The following is a 25,175-nucleotide window of genomic DNA, read 5'->3' as shown; positions in this document are numbered from 1 at the left end:
GCTGGACGCAATCAAATCAGCCCGCCCCGGCCCACGCGTCGCTGTGCCCCTCCACGTCCAGTAATACCGTATCGACCACATTGCTGCCCAAGCTTCACCTGATGACCGAAGACGGGAAGCTTCACAATGCCAAGGGCAGCACCTCCCCTAAAATCCATCTTAACTCATCCATCATACCTTAGGTAGGTACGGAGGAGGCACGTAGCTCCTTCCATCGGCGCATGTCCCGGTCTCCGGCCCCGCCGTTTATCCAATTTTCTTTATTCCCCGTCTCTCATGTCACGGTTCCCTCGAGAGACACATTCTCCAACACACACACACACACACATGCGTTCGCTGTCATTGTTACACCAAACACGGGAACTCGCAAACCGTTTGCAAACAACGACAACAGCCGGAATAATTACACACTAATTACAAAGTGCCCGTCTACTCCATCACCAGCACACTGCGGAAACGCACCGTGTTCGAAATCATGTGCTCCGACGCCTTCCTCGCCTCCGCCAGAGGAAACTTCTCGACCATGCACTTGACCCCGTGTGTCGCCGCAAAGTCGAGCGCCGCCTCCGTGTCAATCTGATGTCCGCTCGGCCACCCGCCCACCGACTTGCCGCCGATAATCAGGTCCACCGAGTCCACCTCCAGCTTCCCGACCGGCGCCAGCACCAGCAGCTTGCCCCCAGGCATGAGTCCGCCAGTGAGGGGCGAGATGGCCTTGGCGTGAGGCGCCGTCGCCACGATCAACGCAGCACCCCCCAGCTCCTGCAGCCTCTTGACTGGGTCCTCCGCGCTGGTGTCAATGTATTCGTGCGCACCCAGCTTCGTCGCAAACTCCTTCTTAGACGACCCAGAGCTGAGAACTGCCACCTTGTATCCCATCTTATTGGCGTACTGCACCCCGAGGTGGCCCAGTCCGCCGAGACCCTGGATCACCACGAGGCTGCCGTGCTCGATGCCCTGTTTGCGGATGCTGTTGAACACCGTCACACCAGCGCAGAGGAGCGGCGCCGAGTCCGCCGGATCCATGTTCTTTGGCACGCGAACAACGGCTTCCGCCCGGAGAAGCACGTACTCGGCGTATCCGCCATCCATCGAGACACCGTTGACCGCCGTGTTTTGGCACGTCTGGAAGAAGCCCTTCTGGCATTGGGGGCATGATCCGTCGTGACCTGTTGAGGCAGTCAAACGTCAGCAGATGTCTTCACTACTTGTCCCACGGGAAAGGACCTACCTCCGTGCCAGGCACCTCCCACCCGCTCTCCGCCTTGGAATCTTGTTACGTCATCTCCAACCGCCACCACATCGCCAATGATCTCATGGCCGGGAACCCGAGGGAACAAGCCGTCACCAAAGCCTCCCTCCTGGACAACCACGTCAGAGTGGCAGACGCCGCAGGCCAGCACCTTGACAAGCACCTGGCCTGGGCCGGGCTTCTTCAGCTCCTGGTCGACAATCTCAAGCGGTGCGCGCACCGACTTGATCACAGCCGCCTTGTACGTGTGCGGAAGTGAAGTCATGGTGGGTGCTGTTCGTGATGTATGTGATATAAGTGAGTGAGCGTCGCAGTTGAAAGCTCAAGATCCAAGTTATGATTTGGTTTGGTAGTTGGCTTGACAATATTTTGGGAAAAGGCCGGACTAGATTGTCTTTATATACCAGAGGAGACCAGCCCAACAAAGGGCATCTGGGTGTATCGGTCACCACCACGTAGGCAGAGACTAACTCCAGCTCCAGGTTACTAATACCCCTCGTTACAGCACCATCAGACAATCAATGACAAGGATCTTCGGCGCCTCCACAGGTAACGGAGACTCCGGCAGAACATGGGGTGCGAGCATGTTTTGCCATATCCATCTGGCACCTACATTTACGCGGTACCTCATCGGGAAGATCTAGATCTCGGCGTCTCTTGATAGGCCAGCTGCTTATGAATCTTGCTCACGAACTGCCAGTCTAGCGCATGGAGCCGAGAAGGATGGCTTTAAATGAGCTTTTTTTTTTTTTTTTTGACTGGTTGATCGGACATCAAGTCAAGATCTTCTGAGAATCTCATAGCTTGAAGTGACGTCTGGTCTTCAGTTGGAAGTAGACCCATCTCGTTCGCCAAGCTATGGGCTCCGGCACAGCTCCACCTCCGCCGTGTGCCCCGTGGGCACCGTGGGCTCCATGGTCTCCGGGAACAGACGCAGTATCAAAACCGTCTTAGTGCGCGTGAGGTCTTGCTGTCCAACCCTTAGCATCGTCTCCAGATGTTCTGCAAGAGCGTTACAATTCCGCGCGCCAGCTCATGCCTCTTCTCTCCTAACGCCGATGGCAGCTAGGAATCACAGCTTGTCGGGCGATGCAAGGTCCTTGGCAGGTAGCGGTGACAATTGCCATCTGCCTTTCCAAATGAGGGGTGGCTTTGGTCGTCGAGAGCCCAGAGCTTCGGATGACATCAACAAGACCGAATTTCTTCATCACCCCTCAAATGAAAGGTCCTAACGCCGACGGAATAACTCAGACCAAGCGTGACTCCAGCACGCCAACCAAAACTAACACCTGGGTCACAGCCTCGCTGCAACCATGTCGTCCGGTCCCAAGATAAGTCGATGTCAAATCCATAAAGCCGTCAGGCCAGGATGTACAAGCACGGTGATCATATCCGTGGCGGAAGGCATCTCCCGGCTCGGGAATCGAGGCGTCCAGATCGCCTCTCATATCCTCCTTAATCCCGCGCGCCAATCACATATTGATCCCTCTTCGGGCTTACAGCTCACCTTTCTCCAAACCCGACAGTGACAGAACAGAGCCGTGGGAGCTTGGATCAGCCCCAGAAGTCCCGTTTACTGATTCAATCCAGGTATGGTACGTCATGCACATCAAGCCGCCAGCCCTATCGGGCCAAAGTCCATCCCATTGGAGCTGATCCAAGCTCCGTCTTCCACAGCACTTGGATCTGACAGCCTCACTATCAAACTAGCTCGCGGCTCGGTCTCAACAAAGGTCCAATCCGGCAATTCCTAATCCCCGTCCGAGACATGGCTAATCGACACAAACAGCGGGGTTATCCGCCCTGCTACGCCCGCCGAGCCCCTCCAAAGTGACACAGAAACCAAGCTCTTGAATCTCTCCCACGCAAGCTCGGCCTTTCGCGCGTTGGAACAAGCCTTTTACTAGCGAAGGCATGCAGCGCGTGCATAGCTCCAAATCCACATGTTCGGAAGCAGATCAGCGCTGCTTCACTGAGGTGCCATTTCTTTCTCCGACAATGGAGCTTTGTTCGTTCCTTCGATGTAGGCGCGATTCGGATGACTCGCCCCTCGCGCTTGCGAGCGCCTCTGCAAGCAGCGTCCATTCCATATAAGACCCCAGAGATCCTGCCAAGCTCTCGTGATGAATGCTGTTCCGTAGACTTAGTCGACAACTCAAACCTGGTAATTCTCCGTAGCATAAGCACACGACACCTCTCAGCAAACCCACCCAAACCGATCCATTAGCTCTCAACATGTCGCTCCAAGACAAGGTCATCGTCATCACCGGCGGCTCCAAGGGCATCGGCCGCGCCATCGCCCTGTCGGCCGCCTCGCAGGGCGCCAAGGTCGTCGTCAACTACAGCAGCGACTCCTCCGCCGCCGACGAGGTCGTCTCCAAGATTGGCAGCGACCGCGCCATCGCCGTCAAGGCCGACAACTCCAAGATGCCCGAGCTGCAGAAGCTCGTCGACGCCACCGTCGACAAGTTTGGCCGCATCGACGTGCTCATCCCCAATGCGGCGCTGATGCAAATGCGCACCGTCGAGAACACCACCGAGGAGGATTTCGACATCATGTTCAACACCAACGTCAAGGGTCCATATTTCCTGGTTCAAGTACGACTTTCTTTTCCTCATCTCTGATTTTGGGGGTTTTGCGCATCAAATACACCACAGGCCCGCTGTGACTAACATGTCCCAGAAAGCGCTTCCTCACATGTCCGAAGGAGGCCGTATCATCCTCCTCTCAACGACCGTCCTCGCATCTAGCAGTCTACCTCCCAACTACCTCCTCTACGCTTCTACGAAAGGCAGCATCGAGCAGATGACCAAGTACATGGCCAAGGACCTCGCCACAAAGGGCATCACCATCAACGCCATTGCCCCTGGTCCCACCGGTACAGACCTCTTCTACAAGGACAAGACGCCAGAGATGGTGCAGCGGGTCACAAGCATGAGCCCCTTCGGCAGGATCGGCACGCCAGAGGAGATTGCAGACGTTGCCATCTTCCTTTCTGGAAAGGGCTCATCATGGGTTACAGGACAGGTTATTCGTGTCAATGGCGGAACGGCCTAAGGTTGAGACTTGGATAGTGTATGCTGCGCATTCAGTGCTGGTGAAAGTATAGAAAAATTCCCATTGACGCCTGGCCTTGATTCTCCAAAGCCTGTTTGATTCCATCGCAATCCCATGTCATCGTTGTCGTCTTCCTTGCATCATGCATATGACTCTAGCTTTATTACTGTGCTCCCAGGGCAGCGAGCGCATTGCGAAGCTCCTTGACAGCCGTCGGGACATCTTCAAAGTTGAGCGCGGAGATGGCCCACTTTGCATGCTTCTGTGCCTTGGGCAGATCCAAATCATCCATCGGCCCGTTATTGGGAGTCCAAGAGTTGTTCGAGATGGGCACGACGGGCGCCTTGGGCTGCTGCGGAACGGACGGCGGGGGCTTGAACTGCGGAGCGGCAGGCGGAGGTGTCGGCTTGGGTATTTGCGGTGGCTGCCACGGAGAGGCGGGGTTGGCAGGGCTAAAGGAGGGCGCGGCGGAACCGGCAAACGGCGACGGGGCCGAGGGGGCGTTTGCTGCCGCACTATCGTTGGCACCAGTTTGGCTCAGGGGTGACGGAGGGAACTGTTCGGGAGGGTCAAAGTAGCCCTTGTTCTGCGGTACCGAGGGGTTCACATCGTTACCCGACGGAACGGAGGGCAGGTCAAGCACGCTCGACTGCGCGGGCTCGGGCTCGCTCGGTTCTTGTGGCGGGGCCGGAGCCGAGGGGGCTGCCGCCTGTCTATAGAACTCGGTTTCCGGATCGTCCTCGACGGTGGGAGCTGGCGGTGGCGACGCCAGTCCTAGGACCTCGGGATCGTTGGGGTCCAAAGAGGGAAGAGCTTCTTCGGGTTCTGGTTCTTTGGGGTTCGATTCGTTGGGATCCTTTCCCTCCTTGATGGCCTTCAATATGCGAGCAGCGTTCCACTTTGCGTATTTGACCTTCTTCTGTGTCTCGTCGTCGATTTGTCCCCAGATATTTCCTAGCAGGAAGAATGTCGCAGCGGCATCATAGGTATCGGCGGTTTTCCTGATTAGACACATCCGTTAAAGTCTGTTGGGGAATGGGACTTGCCAGAGACAGCATACCTGGTAACTTTGTTCGCGCGCATAACCTTCTCTGCGCGATCGAATGTCTCCTGGGCAAACTGCTCGACATAAGCCTGTCCGACGGTATCGTCCGTAATGGCTTCTTCTGCAGCATTTTCGGTTTTTGTCTGTTACCGCGTGTTAACGGTATGGATCTCGTGTATGTTCCAATCCAAGATAGGTGCTTACCCTCTCAAGACGGTCCATCAAGTTGGTGGTGTAGGCCAGACTCTCTTCGTCGACATTGTGCAATTGCTTGGCCAGGATCTGGTTGATAACCCAGTATTCGCCTAGATGCGCTGTCAGCCTCGGTGGTCGGCAAAGGTGCGGCGGACTCCATGGCACGCACACCAGTAGGTAACTGCGGGCTTGAAGTCGCGCAGCTGGTTTGCGCGATTGATGAATCTCGTGATGTCGGCCTGTCGCAGGCTATCGGGGATTGGGTCGGCCATGGTGGGCTGGCAGGGCGGGTTGCGGCGGTCAAGCCTAGAGGTTCACAGCTTGCAACGGACACGGGGAGAGTTGAAGACACGTCGGATGTGTCGAGCGGGAAGAAATCGACGGGATTTCGGAGGCAGGACGCTCACGGGCCGGACATGCGACGAGGGGTGCAACGCCGAGATGTTGGAGACATGTTCTTGGACCTCGTGCTGCATATCGCTGAGCGTTCAGTGTCCCCACTGTACGTACTTAGGACATGGCATCACTGGCGGGGAAGGTGGTCACCGGATGCAGAGATGGAGATACATCAGCCATGTACCTTCCTCCTTGCTTGTTGCTACCTACATCCCTGCGCCACACCGTTCGGCTGGTCAAGCCTCAATACGTACCGACTTCCTGATTGAAGGTGTGGCTCAAGCTCCAACAGCTGGTGTGGGGTCGTGGCTTGCTTCTCTCCCTCAATGCACAATGCACGGTGCACTGCAGAGTAGTCAATGGCTGCCTGTCATTGACTGGAAATTTCCACGGTTCCATTCACGGTCGAATTGAGCCTGGCAATCGGACCAGGCCATGCGCCTAGGTGAGGGGTTCGCGTCTCACAGTTCCACGCTGGCCTCTTTCCCAAATTGAAAAAGATGCCAACTTGACACCTTTTTCCTTTTTCTTTTTACCTGCTTCCTTTTTTCGTCCCAAGGTTCCCCAATCCCTACGGGTCTTTAAATGCAGACGACGTTCTCTTGAGAGCTGCCCTTCCGGCCGAACCTGAACCTAGTTCCAAGCTCTAACACACAATTCCTCCCACGCCTCTTGTCCAAATCTCTCTCTCCCACCTCCCCCTCTCTTACACCACAACCAACTAAAATCTTCCTGGCGTCACATCCCTTCAGACCCCCCACTCAGGTCGCTCCTCAACTCGACCTTATCCACCGCGATGCATCACCCCACACTGCTCGCCGCCGCCGGCGTTGCCGTGCTGTCAGCCCTGCCCGGAGTCAATGCCGGCATGTACACCAAGAGCTCGCCCGTCCTGCAGCTCGACGCCCGCAGCTACGACAAGCTGATTGCAAACTCCAACTACACCTCGGTATGCGCCGCCACCCCCGCTGATCAATCTCCAGCCTCCGTTCGCTGACTTACACACCCAACCAGATCGTCGAGTTCTACGCTCCCTGGTGCGGACACTGCCAGAACCTCAAGCCCGCCTACGAAAAGGCCGCCAAGAACCTCAACGGTCTCGCAAAGGTCGCCGCCATCGACTGCGACGATGACGCCAACAAGCCCTTCTGCGGCGGCATGGGCGTCCAGGGTTTCCCGACTCTCAAGATCGTGAGACCCGGCAAGAAGCCCGGCAAGCCCATCGTTGAGGACTACCAGGGCCCTCGTACCGCCACCGGCATCGTTGAGGCTGTCGTCGACAAGATCACCAACCACGTTAAGCGCGTCACCGACAAGGACCTCGATTCCTTCCTTGAAGGCGACAAGCCCAAGGCCATTCTATTCACCGAAAAGGGAACCACCAGCGCCCTCTTGCGCAGCGTCGCCATTGACTTCCTCGACGCCGTCAAGGTTGGCCAGGTCCGCAGCAAGGAGTCTGCAGCTGTCGAAAAGTTTGGAGTCAAGTCTTTCCCTACTCTGGTTCTCCTGCCTGGTGGCGACAAGGATCCCATTACCTACGATGGAGAGATGAAGAAGGACGGTCTCGTCAAGTTTATTTCTCAGGTCGCCGAGCCTAACCCCGACCCTGCGCCCGCCAAGGACAAGAAGAAGGCTGAGAAGAAGACGGAAAAGAAGGAGGAGAAGAAGGCCGACAAGAAATCCTCCGCCAAGCCCGCCGCTGCCGAAGAGGCATCCCCGGAGGCCGAGACGCCCACCGAGACCCCCGCTACCCAAGAGACTCCTGCTGCTCCTGCCACTCCCGCTATTCCCGTCATCGCCACTCCCGAGAATCTCCAGAAGGAGTGCCTCAGCCCCAAGTCTCACACCTGCATCCTCGCCTTTGTACCGACCAAGGAGAACGAGAAGGCCCAGAAGGCTCTCGGCAGCCTTGCTGAGCTCGCCCACAAGTACGCTAAGGGTCAGCGCAAGATCTTCCCCTTCTTCTCCGTTCCCGAGGAGAACACCGCCGGCGCCTCCGTTATTAAGGGTCTGTCCCTCAAGGGCGATGTCGAGATCGTTGCTCTGAACGCTCGCCGCAACTGGTGGAGACACTACGAGGGCGACTTCGACCTCGTAAGCGTCGAGAACTGGGTTGACGCTATCCGCCTGGGTGAGGGTGCCAAGAAGAAGCTTCCTGAGGGCGTGGTAGTCGAGGAGGTCGAGACCCCCAAGGAGAGCACCGAGTCTACTGCGGCTACTGAGCCCACCCCCGAGCCGGAAACTGAAGCTCCCAAGGAGGCGGCATCTGAGACCCCTGCTGCGCACGACGAGTTGTAAACAAAAAAGGCCTGCATGATGTTCTGTACGCATGATTAGCTGGAGTTGTACCATAACAATCAGTAGGGAATCTGACCGTTGATAATACTATACTTTCCACCGTCGTAATGCATCGTCCGCTGCAGCAATCCTATGACTCCATCTCCAGATCCAGACCAGTTCCCTTCTCCGCCGCGCCCTCCTGCACCATCTGCCTGCCCTTCTCCTTCACAGCCCTGTCCATGAACTGCCGCACCTGCTTGCATCCGTCTACGCCAACCGCCAGCATACCCTCCAGACGGCTGACCTGCACACGACTCTCGCAGACCAGGACGGCGACGCGGTCCGTCAGACCAAGTGTCCCTACCGTCAGGTACGGCAACTCCTGCTCTTCCTGAGTGTTCAAATCCAGCAGAGGGTCGGCGCCTTCGTCGGCAGCGGCATATGTTGATGTTGAGCCCGCAGTGCATGCGGCAATGTAGTCGGTCATGGGAATACCCGCGTCAATCAGTGCGAGAGTCGAGGCATTCAGCAGCGCAGCCAGCAGAGAGCCGTCCTGCGACAGGACGTGCAGCGAGATGGAGATGCTGCTGTGAGGGAAGAGATGGGTGTGGAGGTTCGCGGCGACAGCCTTGGCGATGGCAGCCTCAAGTTCTTGGTTGCGCCTGCAGAGACAAGAAACAGTCAGTCAATCATTGCCCTCATCGTCGCATCTCGGGTTCACGTCGGCACCCACTTGTCATTGCGACCGCGCTTCCTGCGGTCGACTGAGCTGAAGCCGGCAACTACAATGTTAACGTTGACGGCAGCGTCCTTTGTCTGACCACCCGCGCCTCCCCGTCGCTGGGGTTCGCTCGGTCCCGTCACGACGCACATGACCTTGGTGTGTCCCATCTCGAGATAGCTGGAACCGTCTGCGGCCTCCTGGGTGCGGATCTGGGCGTGCAGGCGTCGGAGCTCGTTCCAGCGGCGGCCGTCCACGCGCAGCAGCGCCATGGAATATGTTGATGTGTCGAGAGGCATCGTCGTCTGTTGTTGCTATCGTCAATTCCGGGGGAAAGCAAGATTGCTGCGAATTGGTGTGCTGGGAAATTCGAGAGCAGATGATGTCGCGCGCAGACCGAACCAAAATTTTGGGAAGCGTCAATGCAGCATGGCACTTGCCGCCTGCGAAAGCAAGCACCAAGTGGGATGGCGAGGTGGGGCCGCACGGCGTCGGTGTCGGTGCCCCGTCCTCCGCGATGCACGGGCCATTGAACCCTTGGGGCCCTGAGCCCAGCTCTCGAGGAAAGTCAAGAATCAAGATTCAAGACAGGCCCGCACTGTCCCTTCCCCAGATCGCGGGGAAGCTGCCTTACCCTGCCCTCCATCAACTGCAAGCCGAGAGCTACAAGAAACGGGAAAGGTCTTGAAACTAAAGCCCGAGTCCAGCATGGATGGTGCAAGTTGACGTGCAGGCCACACGACACCTCGTCCGACCAGCAACCCATTGGCGGGATCCGAAAACGCGGGGTAGCCAGAGTCAATGCTGCACCTAATATCCGGAACGCTTCTGACGGGACGGTCCATCGAGGGATTCAGCAGACCACGAGACCCAAGCCGCGAGGTGGTCTGACAGGAGGAACATGCGCGGGCATTGTCTGTGTCGCCTGAGTACGATCCCGTCCCGTTTGCGGGTAGATTTACAGGCGATCACCGCTCACATACATCTCGTCACATCGGCAGATCAGGTACACCCGCTGTTAGTAATAAATCATGTTTCTCGTTCCTCGTCATGCTACAATTACATACAATCTCGTCGCAAGAGAAGAATGCGGTCGACCGCTGTGGCCGCCGTTATGATCCAGTTCAAACCCAGTGCTTGTATTCCAGCCTGTCCCGTGCCGTACCGAATCCGTCAAGCCAATCCCAGAGTTGCGAGTGAATAGGAAATGAGAGTTTCAAAGTGCGTGCGATGGACTTTCACCATCGTCACTACGCCATGACCAAGACGCCTACGCTGGACGTATTGAACTCGGTAGGCGGCGGCACCAGAACAAGGTTGCTGCTGGGCTGAGGCTCGTCGTCAGGCCCATCGGTCCATCCTCGGTCGGGGCCCCAGCGAATCTTGCGGTTATTCGCCGCAGTTATTTCGAGGAGCCCTTTCATCATTGCACCCGATTTCTTAACACTTGGCCACGCGTCAAAAGTGACCGTGTCAAGCCAGGGCATCTCGTTCATGACCTCTGTAAGAAGAGATCGACAAAAGCTTTCGTAAAAGCCGTCTGAACGGCGGAATCCGTTGAAGATACCGTCGCTGGGGTCGCATTCGACCATGACCAGGAGTCGACGGACGTTGACGCATTGCTGCAATCCTAAAGCTGGAGTGACTATCCATCCGCGTGGCGGCTTGCTCCAGCCGGGACCGAGTCGCAGCTCCAACGAGGTGATGTGGGATCGTGAGGCTGGCTTCATGCGGGCTAGCAGCGGCTTCTTGGTCTTGAAATACTTGCCCGGGTGAGTGGGAAAGATCCGGAACGAGCGGCTGCTGTAGAAGTAGTGGGAGACTTCTTGGTAGATGGTACGGCAAACCCTTTGAATGCCGAGCTTTTTGTGGTATTTCTTATAGTTGTCCGGGTCAAGATCAATGACCTTGCCGTCGCCCTCGAAGTAGTAGTCGTAGACCTTGAGGCGAAGTTCGGACGGCAGTGACATGAAGGGGAAGGGCTTCGCCTTCCGTCTGGCCTTCTTCTGCTCAAGAGAGAGCGCGCTCATGGGCAAATTGTTCACCTCGCTGTCCCAGTCCGCTTCGGAGGCGTACGTCGAAGGGTAGGCGGAACTCAGTGGTGTCGTAAGAGTAGACGAGATGGGCGTGGGGTCATGCGACGGACCCAAAGCCCGGGAGACCTTGACACGGCGAACCATCATGGCGGATTGCTGTTGTCGTTCGAAGGATCAATGGCAGATTTCGAATGGGATATCGGTAGCCCGGAATATCTTAGGGCGAGTCGTGGAATCGGTCGTCGATAAGGAGGACGGGAGTGGCGGGGTGGCGGGGTCTTTGTCGCGCAAGGGTATCTAGCGGCAGTATGTGCAGAGATTTCAATAGCGATGAGGTGCAATGTTTAGGCAAAGCAGGTCAAGAGGCAGTCTGGAAGGACGCGAAAAATCACAGAGGGTGGTCCCATTGTGATCGTGGCATCGAACTTGGGGACCACCCTCTAGAATTCACCACGCGCGACAGCCATGGTGACGGTGTGAAGAAGCGGGACGGGGATGACTGGAATGGTTTGGAATTGGGTGGAGGCTATGGCGCTATGTGTCGTCGATTCAGCGATGGTGGAAGGTCGAAGGATCCTGCTCTTCGAAATGACCACAGAGGTGTAGATGGGAGAAGTAGTAAATTGGACAGATCGGGGTCGAGCTCGGTATATGTGAGGGGAAGAGGAAGACGAGGTGCGGAAAGCGCAGCACCTCAGCTCATGCATGAAGGTCACTGCCAGAATACCAGACGCTGCCAGCACCAGAAAGACCGGAGACGAAGGCGCGGACTGGACGCTGCCCGGGCTGCAGCGCCGGGACAAGGTTCGCACGTGAGCCCCTGCTGGTTTAATCGACTAAGCCTGATGAGCCGGGGCCAATCAGCTGAGGGCAGGCCAAAGTGGAACGGCTTCTGCACCGAGAATGACCTCATTGGGCGAGACGGACTGTGACGCTGGGCTGCCTTAGTCATTCAATGTCGGAGAACGGATCAAGTTCGGCGATAAGCGGCATTGAGGAGGACTGAGGAGGACTGAGGAGGAGCTTGGACTCAGGCGGCCAGGCCCAATCAGAGCTCCAAATTCAACAGAAACCTTCCACACGATGGAGCGGGGTGACTCGTGGATGTACCCCTCCGGCACCAACTGCGCGTAAGGGTACTTGTGTGCGCTACGTAACTTTGCACCTGCCAAAGTGCAGGTCAGTGACCTTGACTTTGAGTGTGCGAGGTGGTGCTTCCCTCTGTGCCTCTCAAAAATTTCTAGTGGCTTCGTCAGGAATATCGCCAGCCCACTCCACCTGCTCCAACCTCGACAACGCCTCCCAGGCCTTTCTTCGTTGTCGGCGCATCACCTCCACCGCCCCTTGTTCACGACTCACGGTTGAACCATCTTTGGGTCTTGACACCCTTGCATTCATATACGCCGACATTGGCCCTTGAGACGTCATGCTGTCAAGGGCAGCTCGGTTCGCGCGCCTGCAGCCCTCTGCGGCGCAGCTGTATCGCCCAGTCGCAACACCACTGACGAGACCCCAATTCGTGGCCGCAACATGGAGCAGAAACTTCGCCCAGCAGAAGAAGTCAAAGAGCGCCTCTGGATCTGCCCCTAAGCCCGCCGATAGCCAGAAGCCTGCGAACTCAACACCCGAAACCACATCACCGAAAGCTTCAACCAACGCCTCCGATGCCGAAGCCAAGACAAACGCCTCCGATGCGACCGAAGCCCCCGAGGAACCCACACCGACCGGCCCTCTGCCCGATCTGACGCAGGGCATTCCGTCCACTCTTGCCTACGAGATGTCCGGCGCGACCAACAAGGCTGCCCTTGCTGCCATCGCCGAGGAGGATGCTGTCGCATCAGGTGGCGGCCGTGGCCGTGGAGAACTCCCCGATTCAGCATATGTGTCTTCAACAGACAGGAAAAGACAGCAGCTTGCCAACCGCATGTACCTTGCCTTCCTTGGATTCACCATTACTGGTGCGATCTACCTCGGCCGCAACTGGGACGACGAGATCGAGGCCAAGAGGCATGCCGAGGACGCACCCAACGGCTGGGGATTTGGAGAGTGGTGGAACAGAGTGAAGGCGCGTACAGGAGACTTCCTCAACTACTACCAAGAGCCCGCCTTCGAAAAGCTCTTGCCCGACCCGGATCCGTCCTTCGAGCGTCCCTACACTCTCTGCATCAGCTTGGAGGACTTGCTTGTCCACAGCGAGTGGTCTCGTGAGCACGGCTGGAGAGTTGCTAAGCGCCCCGGTGTCGATTACTTCCTGCGCTATCTTAGCCAGTACTACGAGTTGGTCCTCTTCACTAGTGTGCCCTTCGCTATTGGCGAGCCCCTCGTCAGGAAGCTCGACCCGTACCGCTTCATCATGTGGCCCCTCTACCGCGAAGCAACCAAGTACAAGGATGGAGAGTTCGTCAAGGTATGCGTCTGTTCTCCTGTTCGTTTCTGCGACCAGGGCTAATTCAAACTCAGGATCTTTCCTACCTTAACCGTGACCTGTCCAAGGTGATCATTATCGACACCAACGAGAAGCACGTTCAGCACCAGCCGGAGAATGCCATTGTTCTTCCCAAGTGGAAGGGCGACTCTTCAGACAAGGAATTGGTCGGCTTGATCCCTTTCCTCGAGTACATCCACACGATGCAATACGGCGATGTTCGCAAGGTCCTCAAGTCTTTCGACGGCAAGCACATTCCCACCGAGTTCGCGCGCCGTGAGGCCATCGCTCGTGCCGAGTTCCAGAAGCAGGTTGAGGCCAAGAAGAAGAAGGCGCCCTCTGGAATGAGCTTGTTGGGAGGTATGCTGGGCCTGAAGCCATCTAACATGAGCCTCATGGTCTCTCCCGACGGTGAGCAGAACCCTCACGAGGCTCTCGCCCAGGGCAAGATGCTCCAGGATATCGCCCGTGAGCGTGGCCAGCGCAACTACGAGCTTCTCGAGAAGGAGATTCGCGAGAACGGCGAGAAGTGGCTGAAGGAGGAGGCCGCCATGCAGGAGAAGATGCAGCAGGAGGCCATGCAGAACATGATGGGCTCTTTCGGCGGCTGGTTCGTGAAGAGTGACGACCCCAACAAGAAGCAGTAAAAGGGTGGACATTCCACTCAAAACAAAGCTAATGAGCACAAGCTGTGCGTTTTTACACTACACCTTTCTTCTCTCCTCTTACCAAAATTACTTGTACTTGTATTATCGGGGCGGGTTCCGGCGATGGAGAGGCGCCACAACTTGCATATAGACTTGACGACGCGTGGGTCTGCGCATGTACGAATCTCTGTATACTACCCTTACCTCTAGGCCACCTTGGAGAAGCTGGTGTAGCCAGCTTGGTGTATCTATGTGAAGATATCGAGTTCTCCAACACGTTTTTTCGGTCATGACGCACCGAACCTTCTGAAGCGAGTGTATTTGATATCGGACACTACGAATAACAGCATGCCCGACGCCAGTTTCGTCTGATTCATCTCATGTCCTCCAATCCTTGCTCCTAACCATCAGTGATTCTCTGGTATCTGGTATCTCGACGCAAAATGATTCCCTCAAAGACAACGTTAATTCTCTAACCATCCCCAACCTGGCACCTGAGCTTAACCCAACCACTCTTGCAGCCTAAACTCTCGAGTCCTTCTTGGGTGGGTAATATCCCCGACGTCTACACTCCTCGCAGTTGGCATTCGAATAGCATTGGAATTTCCTGATATCCAGGTCAGCGTCAAGGTTCTTTCATATGATGCAGTCTGGACTCACTCTTCTTTCGGGATCTTGTCGCAGTCGCAGGATTTCGTGCACCACTCAATAGTGATTTGCCGGGGCAAGAGCTTCCCCGCGGCCATGAGCGGGTCGACCTCTTGTGCGGCTCTGCTGTCGACCTTTGCAGTTGGCGCGGCAAGGCCGAGGCCGGCGAGGACGGCGAAAATGGTGAAGTGGGAGATCTGCATGTTGATTGTGGGGAGGTATGCTCGAGGCTGAAGGTATTCTCAGAAGTGGATTGAGCGTCTTTGGGATGAGAAGTATTGAAGTGATGGTGCAGGCTGTAGTTCGTCTTGTGATGGTGTCTGGATGTCTTGACTGAATTTCCAATCTCAACCCGGATCTTGCTTCAGCTTATATACTCTTTCGCTGAGAGTCAAGAGCGAATGTCGAGCTTGAATCTCACTCAACCTGGATTATCGCCAAGGTAGAAAAGGATCCCTAGTTCCTCTCTTACCTGTCACCGCCTCATCACCTGTCCGATGTTTGCTTCAGCCTTCAGCGGCCACCAGCAGCAGAAGCATCAATTCCAAGACCTCGTGACGGCTCAACGTTGGCGACCTCGGCGATATCAACCCACCCCAGCCTGGTCTCGATCTCACCGACGTTGAAGGCAGATGACAGACGTTGACAGGATTTCGATAGCGCAGCTGTCCTCTGGCGCGCGGCAGCGTCGTACGGGGCGCACAATGCAGTTGACAAACACATGGCGGGGTAGCAGTTGCATGCATGACAGGCGACTTATAGACGCGAGCTCTGGGCCCGGTATACAGGGCAACCGGTAAGGGGGAGAGAGACAGAGAGGTGCACGCCAGATGTGCATGTTCTACTTCCAGCTCGTACCGCAGAAGACTTCGCTTGTGCGACGTGACAAGAGGCGCGTTGAACCGGGGGTCAGGTCCGTGAAGCAAATATCCGGTTGGCATGAGGTGATATTGCACACATGCACACACACACACATACACGCATCTCCAGCCTCCCTGCTCGGCAGCGGAGGCTTACCGGCCGTGGCGCAGTAGTCCACGGGCTCTCACAGAGTGGTACGGGGAGCACATGGCCGGTGTCGAGACATGGCGGGAGCGTCGAGACCTTGCCGCGGTTGGCCAGGCACACTGGGTCATTTGGAAAACATTGAGCAGAGGATTGTTACCTCTCACATGTGCTTGCGAGCCACAAAATGCGCACAGAAGACGCCCAAATGTTGCTTACTCGCCTCATCAGCGGTGAGAGGTTCAGTATGTGAAGAGTATGCGACGGGGCTGACCGAGACAACGAAGGCTGCGGTGCTGCATCAAAACGGCGAGATCCTGGAAGCACAAGATAGCCAGAGCTCGGTTGCCAAAGACAGGAGCTCTAGAACGATGCTACGAGGCACAAGACTTCGGAGGCAGGTACGCTGGCTTGTGTAGAACGCTGGTAACATATGATGGCATGGGCTTATGAACAACAGGGCGAAGGAATGTGGTTTGAGGAAAACATGCCAGAGGCGAATTGCAACGCAGACGTGAACAATGTGACAAAATGAGGTGCTTTACTAAAAATATGAGACAGGTGTTGCCCTGCCGGGTATTTGAGCAACACGAATGACTACGATGATTTGGCCTCCCCGTTCTCTATCGGTTTCTTCGCTTCGCCGTTGGAGTGCACCGCGCCATTCGGAACAGTGCCGTTCGACTTTGCAGATCCATTCAACTTGACGGGTGATGTTTGCGGTTTGTTCGCCTCGGTGACGAGCAGAACGATGTAAGCAACGATGCCAACGATCGCCGCGAAATCCAAGCTGTGGACGAACCACCAAAAATGCTGCGTACCCAAGGCGCACGTCGCGTATTCAAACTTCCAACTCCAAGTCTCCTCGTCAAACCAAGCGCTGAGGAGTCCCGCATTACCGCCGAAGTCGCCCATCATGCTCCTGACCGTGATCTCTCTCAGTCCCGGCGCACCAGGGGCCCCGACAGCTCCCCGGCCCTTGGCGGTCGGCCAGCGCTCAACCTCCCACCTTCTGTCGCCGAGCTCGCCTTGCGTCTGATTGATGTAGTGGTACGTGTCACAACCCTCGTGATCGTGGCCGTTAAGGATGACGCCCCGACGACCTCTCCCGTTACCGGGTGCATCAGGGTTGCCGCTCATGCCAAGGAGGCCCTCCAAAAAGCCCTTGCTAGCGTCATAGGAAAGTAGGTTCTGCTCCTTGACACCCCCACCGTTGTGCTCGCCGTGGAAATCGAAGAAGGGCGAGTCAACGCAGACGCCTTCGGGCTTGTACAGCGGGATGTGGGTCAGGATCACGGTGAAGTGGCCGTTGTACTCGACAGCCGCCGAGGTCTCAATGATGGAGTTGATGAAGGCGTAGGTTTGATCCTGCAGCGAGGTGTCCTTCGCAGGGGTGTCCAAGTTCATGTCGTTCAAGACGATCACGCGGATCTCGGGAGGTAGCCGGTCAGAGTCGGGGTTTTTCTCGTCGTCCAACACAGTAGCATTGAGGTTCGGGTCTTCTATAGGAAGCTCGAAGCGCAGTTCGTAGTTTGCCTTGCCAAACAGGCGTTCGAAGCGTCCAAAGCGGTCCTGGTTGATGTCGCCAGCATAGCCAATGTCGTGGTTGCCAGCGACGTTGATGACACGTCGCGACCATACCGAAGACGGCTCGCCAGACGGAGAGAGGTAGTCGGCGAGCTCATACTCCATAGACGGGTACGCAGCTACATCGTCCGGGACACGCTCGGTGCCTCGCATAACGCGGTCCCAGTACCTGCGGCCACGGCTCCGGAATTCTTCAATGCCAATCCATTGGCTACCCAGGAGGTCGCCAAGCACAGTGAGATGGGTAGGGCGAGTCCACCATTGTACGGTTCGGTAGATGTGGGCAAGGTAGAAGTCGTTGCCGAATATGTCTATCCGCTTGCGGAGGGACTCGAGCTCGTTGAAGACGTCCTCGAGGAAGATGTCGATTACATCGTGTAGCGACTGGCGGACGCGTTGCCGCAGCGAGTTTGGTGCCTTGAATGTCACTTGGGACCACCAGCTCCTCGCGTGAGGGAAGGCAGGACCGGGAATCCTTCGGATGGCGGTGTCACCCTCGAGTTGGGGGTCACCCAGCGCAAGGAGTCTGAAAGGAGCGGGTCGGGAGTCTGTCGATCGGAGGGGGATCGGCAAAGGGAGGTGGTGTCGCGCAGCTTCGATGAAGGCAGCCTTGCTGTCGAGCTCGACGTCGTTGCTGCTGCTGCTGCCGGTACTCGGGGCGACTGGGAACGCGCAGCCGAGGAAGACGGGATACAGATAGAGGTAGAGGGTCGAGACTACCGCCAGCGGGATGATCAGGCGGAGGCCATGGCGGAGGATGGCCACGAGGGACATGTGTCTGGCAGCATCAGCAGAGGTCGGCGGCGACTCTGCAGCTGTGGTTGTGACGGTCCCCTTATTTCGTGGGTTCTGGTGTCGTGTTGTTTTCTGGAAGAGGAAGAGAGAGAAAAAAGTTGAGACCCAGAGCTCCTTCGACATTCGACACCGGATGTCTGGAAAAGGGGTCCAAATGGGTACAGTGACGCCTGCCCAATGATCTCACTGTGTCCGGGGCTGTTCAGTGGGGACATGCAGGCCCCTGTCCGCTGTATTTTTCTACCGATCGCGGTCCAGACCACCGACGTCATCTGTCTCGACACTGTGCTGAGCTGCTTGCATTTAGACTCGAGGAGTGTCTTAGTCGACTTCACGTGAAGCCATGAAAACGGCTTCAGTTTCCTTTGGTGTCCATGATGTTAAGCCAGCTTGGCGTCGACAATCTGCCTAATTTTACACCTTCTGAGGGCATGGCACTGAGGATACGACGAGCATAGTTGTTGGGCAACGATTAAGCAAAATTAGTGGAGGAAACAGAAGGTGGCATCCATTCGTGTGATTTTGTCCATCCCATGGCCAAAGTCACATTGAAAATCCGACCTAACGTTTAATGAAGTCTAACAAGACCGCCTGATTTTCCTATGTACTGAGTGACTTCGACGAGGACAGCAGTAGGAGAAGAAATAGTTGAGGCCACGACGACGACGACGACAATAATGATAGATGGTAAAGACGATGAACGACGATGATATCCATAGGTAATTAGAATTAACAGTGATGGCGACGGTGACAATGAGAGCGAGCACGCAGAAAAATGGTCGCTCTATCACAGCAAAACCGCAACACAATCAAGGGAACATGCCCAATCAGCAACGAAGCAAGATCCCCCTTTTTTGCTGTCTCATGGGCACTTCCAACCACGTAGCGTCGTTGAAAGTCACAGTCGCATTTCTGCAGGCTGTCATCCAAGATGACATTTTCATGCAGCACTGTTCTCGTCTGTTTCTTTACAGCAACTGATTGGGTGCTTTTGTGCACTAGGAGACGCATGTCAGCGGGTTTGCATATTGCCGCTACCATCCAATGTCTCATAACTGCATTAGGTATTGAATGGGTTCATGGGAACCTCAGTAGTTGCTGTTCTTCTTGTTATTTTACATTATCTTCTCGTTTTTGACCCCTCCGAGAACCCGTTCCCAGATTCAGAAGACCCTACATCCCCAACTCATTACAGTAATAAGTGGAAGTGGAGGCCAAACAGTTTTGATGAGGCTACTGTGAACTTGTTCTCGAGACTACGGCAACGACTTCCCGGCGGCAGGCAGCGATGGCAGGACGATTTGACACAGGTAAGTATTGGTCAATCTGAAGCTTCGGATTCATTCCTCGGCAATCTCTTGAAACCAGCTACAGGCAATCCTTGTCCTTTGCGACGTCCAGCTTTTGACTGGGCTGGGAATTCTTGTGAGCGGATACATCAATCTCTTCCGCAACGCAATTTCCGCTTATCACTGGAGAATTCTTGTTTACCTTGTCTGGTTTTCGAATCTAACTCACACGTCTTCTCTGACTTTACTGCGGGGCTATCTGAATCATCATCGATTAGAACGCATCTGCCGATTTGGATTGATGTTCATTCTTTGGGGCGGCCTCCTGGCTGCATTCATTCCGACATGGTGGTTTGGTTGGTTCAATGGTGACCCAACAGGCATTGGAGCTTCCAACGCACGCTGTTTCTACAGCCCTGACCTGGCCAAGAGAGTGACTATATGGCGGGTCTGTCAATTCGAAAGCATCAATGCTACAGATCCCAACTTGATGGCAGATGTTTGCATGAAACATGCCTCATATAACGATGTGTGGTACAGATACAGCAACGGGAGAGCAGAAATGTCAGCCCTAACATCAATGATTTTAATATTTTTCAGCTTTTTCATGCGAGTTGTCAAGATGACCAATAAGTTCTCGGGTGCCATGAAAACAACGTTTCGAACCAAGCCGAGCATTGGCTTGTCAGGAGAATGGCCAGAAGAACAAACAATGCAACCAAAGGGAGATTCCAAAGGTGGATGTCACACAAGATTCTGGTTATTGAGATGTCTACCTCGTTGCGAAAAGTTATGTTGATTTGATATCTTCCGACTTCATGGATGTGAGTTACTCTATGACTTTGAGCAAAGACTAAGTTCTAAGTTTTACTCCGAACCAGGTCATTCAGCTTGTTGTGTCTTTCATCTGGGGTACGCTACGCTTCATTCGAAGCCGAGAGTCTGTGAAAGTCAATGAGGATGAATGGGGATTCGGGCAGGTCTTGCCAGTTTTCCTCTTAATTGGACCAGTAGCTGGAATGCTCACGCCGATTCTGGCCAATGCCACCACACAACGCGTAGACTCACCTCGAAGTCAGATGATTTCCTCAAGGGCAATGGAGTGGGTGTGTTTGGGTCCACAAGACTCAGAGAGAACAAACCCTCCAACTGTGAGAGACAATACACACCAGAGAGAACTCTCAGCTGAACAGCAGCTACGAGCCATTCGAGGGGATGCTGCAAACTCTTGCCATGGTTCCAGGAGTAGCTCACCAGGAGCAGGCAATCTTAGCCTAGTGGAGCTACCAACGTGGAATGTCCGGATGAACTCAGATGCTTCCGAGTCCCAAACGAACCTCATTCCATTCCCAAGTCGGGAAGCAGAAGGACAACCAGCGTCAGACTCAGTCTGCGAGCTTTTACTGCGTCACAGAGGAAATTCACCAAATCAACCATCTTTGGAGCCGGAACAACTCAAGACGTTTCTCTACAATTACTATTGCAATTCTAGGTGGATGAGACGAATTCTGGGATTGATATGCGCTCAGCTATTTGTGTCAATAGGGTTCTTTATTCTCATGGTGGTTGTAGCTGACCTAGCATTTGTAGGGCTGTTTTATTGTCTGCCACAAACCGTTTTTATATCTCCTTTGAGTTGCGCTTGTCTCCTAGTCGTCGATCTTTGTCTGGACAGAAAAAAAATTCTACAGAAGGAGCTCTTCTCATTTCCTTTGCTTTGCTGGGCTCTCGTCATTTCTGAGGCGATTCCGCCATTGCTGGTCATTTCATCAGTTGATGCATGGATAGTGTTCACTTCTGGCCTAGCCATACCTGGCGGCACTTTAGTCGCCATCTGTTTGGCTTTGGGATTGTACTGTTTGCGACAGTCGGCAGAGCACCACTCCACGTTGTTGACTGGTAATTTTTATATATGTTGAGTTCCGTTGAGGCTATTTAGAGCCTCGCGATAGGACCATGCTTCCTAACAACACCCAGCGATGCAGGCGTAATGTCGGCAATTGAGTTACAACCGCAGAGCTGCATACATCTTTTGAATTCGTCGTACATGATGTCCAAGACCTTGCTCACACCTGCCTCTCCGTCGTACTATATTTCGAGTCAGCTTTCAAAGCTACAATTCAACATTTGGATTTGACTTACCCCCAGCCCCCAAATAACCGGCCTTCCGATCCAAACGCAGTCGGCACCCAGAGCCACCGCCTTGAAAACATCTGTCCCGCTACGAATGCCGCCATCGATGTGAATCGGGATCCTTCCCTTCGCCGACTTGACACAATGAGGAAGCATATCGATCGTAGCCGGAGTCTCATCAAGTTGTCGACCGCCGTGGTTGCTCACAATGACGCCATCGCACTTGTACTGGATAGCCAGCTCCACGTCCTCAGGTGCCAGAACGCCCTTGATCCAAATTTGCAACTTTGTGACGCTCCTCAGCCAGGGGATCTCCTTGGCCCATGAATGGGAGTTGGAGTTGATGACGTCAAACCCGGCCTCATGTGTAGTAGCCCGGATCATCTCAGACGTTCTCTCGAGCATGGGTAGGGAAAGGCCCTCAGGCACGCGGAACTGATTGCGAGGTTCGTTGTACCGGACTCCCAGCACCGGGCTGTCTGCCGTCAAGAAGATGGCTACACATCCAGCCTTCTCAGCGCGCCTGATGATGCGGAGTTGCGCTTCACGGTCCCTCATGCTGTAGAGCTGCATTACGTGCTTCAGAGGACCGACTGCAAGCCCAGCCTCACGAATTTCCTCAACGGAATAGTTGGCGAACGAGGAGACGCCCATGTGCACTTTGCGTTTGGCGCATGCTCTGCTGGTCGCGAGCTCGCCGTCGGGATGGGCCATTGCCTGGATGCCCGCGGGCGAAACGGAGAGCGGGAAATCGATCCTTTGGCCAAAGACCGTGGTACTGGTGTCGACTTCGGAAACATCGACGAGAACGCGAGGGAGCACTCGGTACTTGGAGTATGCTGTGGTGTTCTCTTTGACCGTGATCTGACCCGTTGAGCCGGCATCGTAGAATTCTAGTGATCTGAGTGTTAGTTACTGCACGTGTTGGGGTCGGATGCAGACCCCTCACCTCGGGCGGATGAGGAGAGCTTCTTAGAAGCAGCTTTCCTGACGTCGTCGACGTTGAGAACCAAATCTTGAGTTTGTTCGGTCATACTGACGCCGTTGAAAATTGGTGATAATGCTATTCAAATTCTAGTACAGATTTAGTCTTCGGCGACGGAGGGGGGTTTAAGTCTACAAGGCATGTTCCCCATTCCCCAACTTCTTATCAATGCAGGTTGCCATTTGCCTATCTTCGACCGCATCAAGCCCGATGTCGCTGGCACGAATCATTGTTAGTCAGTTCGCCCCATTAGATTACATTATCATTATCGACATGCATTGTTGTTATCGTACGGACTGGGCCATCTGCAAGCCAAGTAAGCTTGATTGTCCGTTATGGTGTCGTAGGGCGCGATTGACGCACGGCGACAGACATGAATGGCGGGCAGAATTTCTGAACAGCGGAACACTCCTACTGCAGCATGGTTGACAGCGCCCTTTCGTGTATGCTGCTGTCAGATTGAACGACGCAGCATTTTCTTCGTCGAACTGGCAACCCCTCAATTTCGAACCTCAAGACTTTCATTGCTGGAAGGTTGCCGAGAGTGGACTGTAAGTCATAGATGTGCTGACGCCGAGGCCAAAATTGCCATGAATGAATCATCAATCGTCTTCCATTAGCTGCTTGGCCTCAATGAGGTCAGCATGTAGTATGTGTGTGCCGTATGCGGTACCCCAACGCCGTGCAACAATGCAGAAAACCAGTCCCAATCATGCATCAGAGCCCATGCCCTCTTCCTCCTCAATATCCTCATCCAGACTGGGCACGTCGACGACAAATTCAGGCTCGTCGACATCAAAGGAGAAGGCGACGGTGCAGTTATCGCGCAGACCCTTGGCAACCGGGATGTCGTTGTCCTTCACCTTGATGTTCTTCCATCCTTGTGTCAGATCGTTCGCATTCACGGGAAGGGCGTAGGCGAGCTCGACGTCGCCATCTGGCAGGGGCGTCGTCTCGGGAGAGGTGTGGTTGATGGTGAGGCCGTCGGGGAATCGGTCGCGCAGGATCTCGAGCAGTGTTGCTGTGATTTCGGAGAAGGTCTGCTGGCTGTCGACGAACAGCAAGATGGTGTGGGTGCCGTACTTGAAGCGCACCGAGTAGAAGGTATCGTCGACTTTCTGTACCTACAAAGAAGAGTTAGCTGCGAATGGAAGGTGGGGTGCGTTTCGTCACTCCAAGGTGCCTTTCATACCATTTTGACAAGTTACAGCTGGCCTCTAGTGAGATTTCTCGGTGATTGGGGTTTGCAAGGCTCAGCCTGGCAGCAATTGGAGGTCGCAGACGTGATGGATTTCTCTTTGGTTGAAGGTGGCGGGCGAGAATTTCAGGCGGCGACTGCTGCAGCTAAGGTACAGCAGGCAGGCGCGATTCTCGGCGGGAGCTACGGGCCACAAAGCCTAGCGCGGGGCACCTTTCTGATGCGCGACCACGTGACGCCAGCTGATCAGTCCCGCGTCAAGCCGTCCGTACGTCATCCCGCCCGGGGGACCCTTCCCCGAGAAATCAGTTCCCTGTGGTCCAAGCTCCTTCCGGGTCTGACGCCGATTTGTTTTGCGCCCGAGCAGCCGGAGCTTTCTTCTGATCGTCATAACTACAACAACAACAACGTAGCCGACCAGGGCACCACGATCTCACCTATTCCGACCGATCACTCCCTCACTGCCGCCCACAATGGCCGCACGTCGCCAGACCATGGCTGAGTACTTCAGCCTGGAGCCCGCCGAGTCCCGCCTCTCCATCCCGACACCAGCACGCATACCCCTCGCCGGCATGGTCGGTTTCGGTATTGGGACAGCCTTGGGTATTGCGCAAGGAGGGCAGACCGCCTCGCTGCGCTTCCGCGCCGAGCACGCACACAAGATGCCCACAACCACCACCGGCTGGTACCTCTACCATAAGAGCAAGAACTATCACACCATCCACGGCGGCTTCCGCGAGGGCCTACGCATGGGCGCAAGGCTCAGCTTCTGGACCATCATGGCATTCGGTCTTGAGAGCACCGTCGACAGATACCGCGGCAGTACTGACCTCATTAGCACCGTTCTTGCCAGTCTGACGGTAGCCGGAGGCTTCAGTCTCGTCAGTATGTCACGCCAGTCCTGCTTCCCAACCCATGATGACATGTTTGCTGATGCTGTAATCCTCAAGATCGCTTCTCTCTTCCCACTGCAGCTCGCACGGCACGTTACGGCCTACTTTTTGGAGTGCTGTACGGCGGCATGCAGGATATCGTCGGCTTCGCCCGCGGCCGGCCCATCGGATACGTCGAGTTCCTCCGCAAGCGCTTTGGGTCCACGAAGGCAGCTAAAGTAGAGGAACCTCAACATCCTTAAACTACAGCCGCCGACTGGCAAATGATGAGACTCTGCACACTTCGACATTCAGTGGAAGTAGCTGCACGCTCACTCCAAGAATCCATGCCCACTACCTGGTCATAGGACTTCTGATGTCGCACGTATCGGATGTGGCGCTTGAGCTGGCCATTGGCCCTCCTACATTCTACACAATGAACTCCACTCTGAAGCGCGCAAGCTGCGCATTGCTGGAGGTAAACTTCTGATGATGCCTCGCTATGTATGGTCAGCATCTATGGGTAGTAGGTATGATGAGAAATCTGGGTCACATACTTCAACGAGAACCGAGGAGCGGATCGAGAGAGCGAAGCTGAAATCACGTCC

At 55.2% G+C, this 25,175-nt stretch overlaps 12 protein-coding genes across 12 annotated transcripts; 5 read left to right on the top strand and 7 right to left on the bottom strand.

The window, feature by feature from the left end:
- Positions 1-429: 429 nt before the first annotated feature.
- patD-1 (Alcohol dehydrogenase patD) lies at positions 430-1,517 on the bottom strand (the record flags this gene model as incomplete). The annotated part of the gene is made up of 2 exons (XM_037325507.1): positions 430-1,169; positions 1,232-1,517. The coding sequence occupies 2 exons, from the start codon at positions 1,515-1,517 to the stop codon at positions 430-432; spliced, it is 1,026 nt and encodes a 341-aa protein (XP_037176719.1).
- A 1,970-nt stretch (positions 1,518-3,487) lies between these two features.
- Positions 3,488-4,310, top strand: CGCA056_v010259 (NADPH-dependent aldehyde reductase-like protein; the record flags this gene model as incomplete). Its single annotated transcript, XM_037325506.1, has 2 exons — positions 3,488-3,850; positions 3,936-4,310. 2 exons carry the CDS (start codon positions 3,488-3,490, stop codon positions 4,308-4,310), a joined length of 738 nt encoding a protein of 245 aa, XP_037177181.1.
- A 163-nt stretch (positions 4,311-4,473) lies between these two features.
- On the bottom strand, positions 4,474-5,822 carry CGCA056_v010258 (Vacuolar protein sorting-associated protein VTA1-like protein; the record flags this gene model as incomplete). The annotated part of the gene is made up of 4 exons (XM_037325505.1): positions 4,474-5,311; positions 5,371-5,498; positions 5,560-5,660; positions 5,720-5,822. 4 exons carry the CDS (start codon positions 5,820-5,822, stop codon positions 4,474-4,476), a joined length of 1,170 nt encoding a protein of 389 aa, XP_037177182.1.
- A 920-nt stretch (positions 5,823-6,742) lies between these two features.
- On the top strand, positions 6,743-8,244 carry CGCA056_v010257 (putative protein disulfide-isomerase; the record flags this gene model as incomplete). Its single annotated transcript, XM_037325504.1, has 2 exons — positions 6,743-6,895; positions 6,961-8,244. The coding sequence occupies 2 exons, from the start codon at positions 6,743-6,745 to the stop codon at positions 8,242-8,244; spliced, it is 1,437 nt and encodes a 478-aa protein (XP_037177183.1).
- Positions 8,245-8,374: 130 nt separating this feature from the next.
- On the bottom strand, positions 8,375-9,246 carry SKI6 (Exosome complex component SKI6; the record flags this gene model as incomplete). The annotated part of the gene is made up of 2 exons (XM_037325503.1): positions 8,375-8,888; positions 8,960-9,246. The coding sequence occupies 2 exons, from the start codon at positions 9,244-9,246 to the stop codon at positions 8,375-8,377; spliced, it is 801 nt and encodes a 266-aa protein (XP_037177184.1).
- Positions 9,247-10,197: 951 nt separating this feature from the next.
- CGCA056_v010255 (uncharacterized protein) lies at positions 10,198-11,130 on the bottom strand (the record flags this gene model as incomplete). Its single annotated transcript, XM_037325502.1, has 1 exon — positions 10,198-11,130. The coding sequence occupies one exon, from the start codon at positions 11,128-11,130 to the stop codon at positions 10,198-10,200; it is 933 nt and encodes a 310-aa protein (XP_037177185.1).
- Positions 11,131-12,409: 1,279 nt separating this feature from the next.
- TIM50 (Mitochondrial import inner membrane translocase subunit TIM50) lies at positions 12,410-14,055 on the top strand (the record flags this gene model as incomplete). Its single annotated transcript, XM_037325501.1, has 2 exons — positions 12,410-13,390; positions 13,444-14,055. 2 exons carry the CDS (start codon positions 12,410-12,412, stop codon positions 14,053-14,055), a joined length of 1,593 nt encoding a protein of 530 aa, XP_037177186.1.
- Positions 14,056-14,577: 522 nt separating this feature from the next.
- On the bottom strand, positions 14,578-14,906 carry CGCA056_v010253 (uncharacterized protein; the record flags this gene model as incomplete). Its single annotated transcript, XM_037325500.1, has 2 exons — positions 14,578-14,662; positions 14,716-14,906. The coding sequence occupies 2 exons, from the start codon at positions 14,904-14,906 to the stop codon at positions 14,578-14,580; spliced, it is 276 nt and encodes a 91-aa protein (XP_037177187.1).
- A 1,399-nt stretch (positions 14,907-16,305) lies between these two features.
- Positions 16,306-18,069, bottom strand: TED1 (the record flags this gene model as incomplete). The annotated part of the gene is made up of 1 exon (XM_037325499.1): positions 16,306-18,069. The coding sequence occupies one exon, from the start codon at positions 18,067-18,069 to the stop codon at positions 16,306-16,308; it is 1,764 nt and encodes a 587-aa protein (XP_037177188.1).
- A 1,100-nt stretch (positions 18,070-19,169) lies between these two features.
- On the top strand, positions 19,170-20,178 carry CGCA056_v010251 (uncharacterized protein; the record flags this gene model as incomplete). Its single annotated transcript, XM_037325498.1, has 2 exons — positions 19,170-19,400; positions 19,465-20,178. The coding sequence occupies 2 exons, from the start codon at positions 19,170-19,172 to the stop codon at positions 20,176-20,178; spliced, it is 945 nt and encodes a 314-aa protein (XP_037177189.1).
- A 1,136-nt stretch (positions 20,179-21,314) lies between these two features.
- Positions 21,315-22,546, bottom strand: FUB8-0 (Oxidase FUB9; the record flags this gene model as incomplete). The annotated part of the gene is made up of 3 exons (XM_037325497.1): positions 21,315-21,467; positions 21,522-22,405; positions 22,462-22,546. 3 exons carry the CDS (start codon positions 22,544-22,546, stop codon positions 21,315-21,317), a joined length of 1,122 nt encoding a protein of 373 aa, XP_037177190.1.
- Positions 22,547-24,168: 1,622 nt separating this feature from the next.
- Positions 24,169-24,830, top strand: CGCA056_v010249 (uncharacterized protein; the record flags this gene model as incomplete). Its single annotated transcript, XM_037325496.1, has 2 exons — positions 24,169-24,580; positions 24,646-24,830. The coding sequence occupies 2 exons, from the start codon at positions 24,169-24,171 to the stop codon at positions 24,828-24,830; spliced, it is 597 nt and encodes a 198-aa protein (XP_037176742.1).
- Between the last annotated feature and the right edge of the window lie 345 nt (positions 24,831-25,175).

This window comes from Colletotrichum aenigma (assembly GCF_013390185.1).
Source record: "Colletotrichum aenigma strain Cg56 chromosome Unknown KSG_Cg56_contig06, whole genome shotgun sequence".
In the NCBI taxonomy this organism is placed as follows: Eukaryota; Fungi; Ascomycota; class Sordariomycetes; order Glomerellales; family Glomerellaceae; genus Colletotrichum; species Colletotrichum aenigma.
Note: the sequence above shows the minus strand (reverse complement) of the source record. Positions and strands in the feature narration are given on the sequence as shown.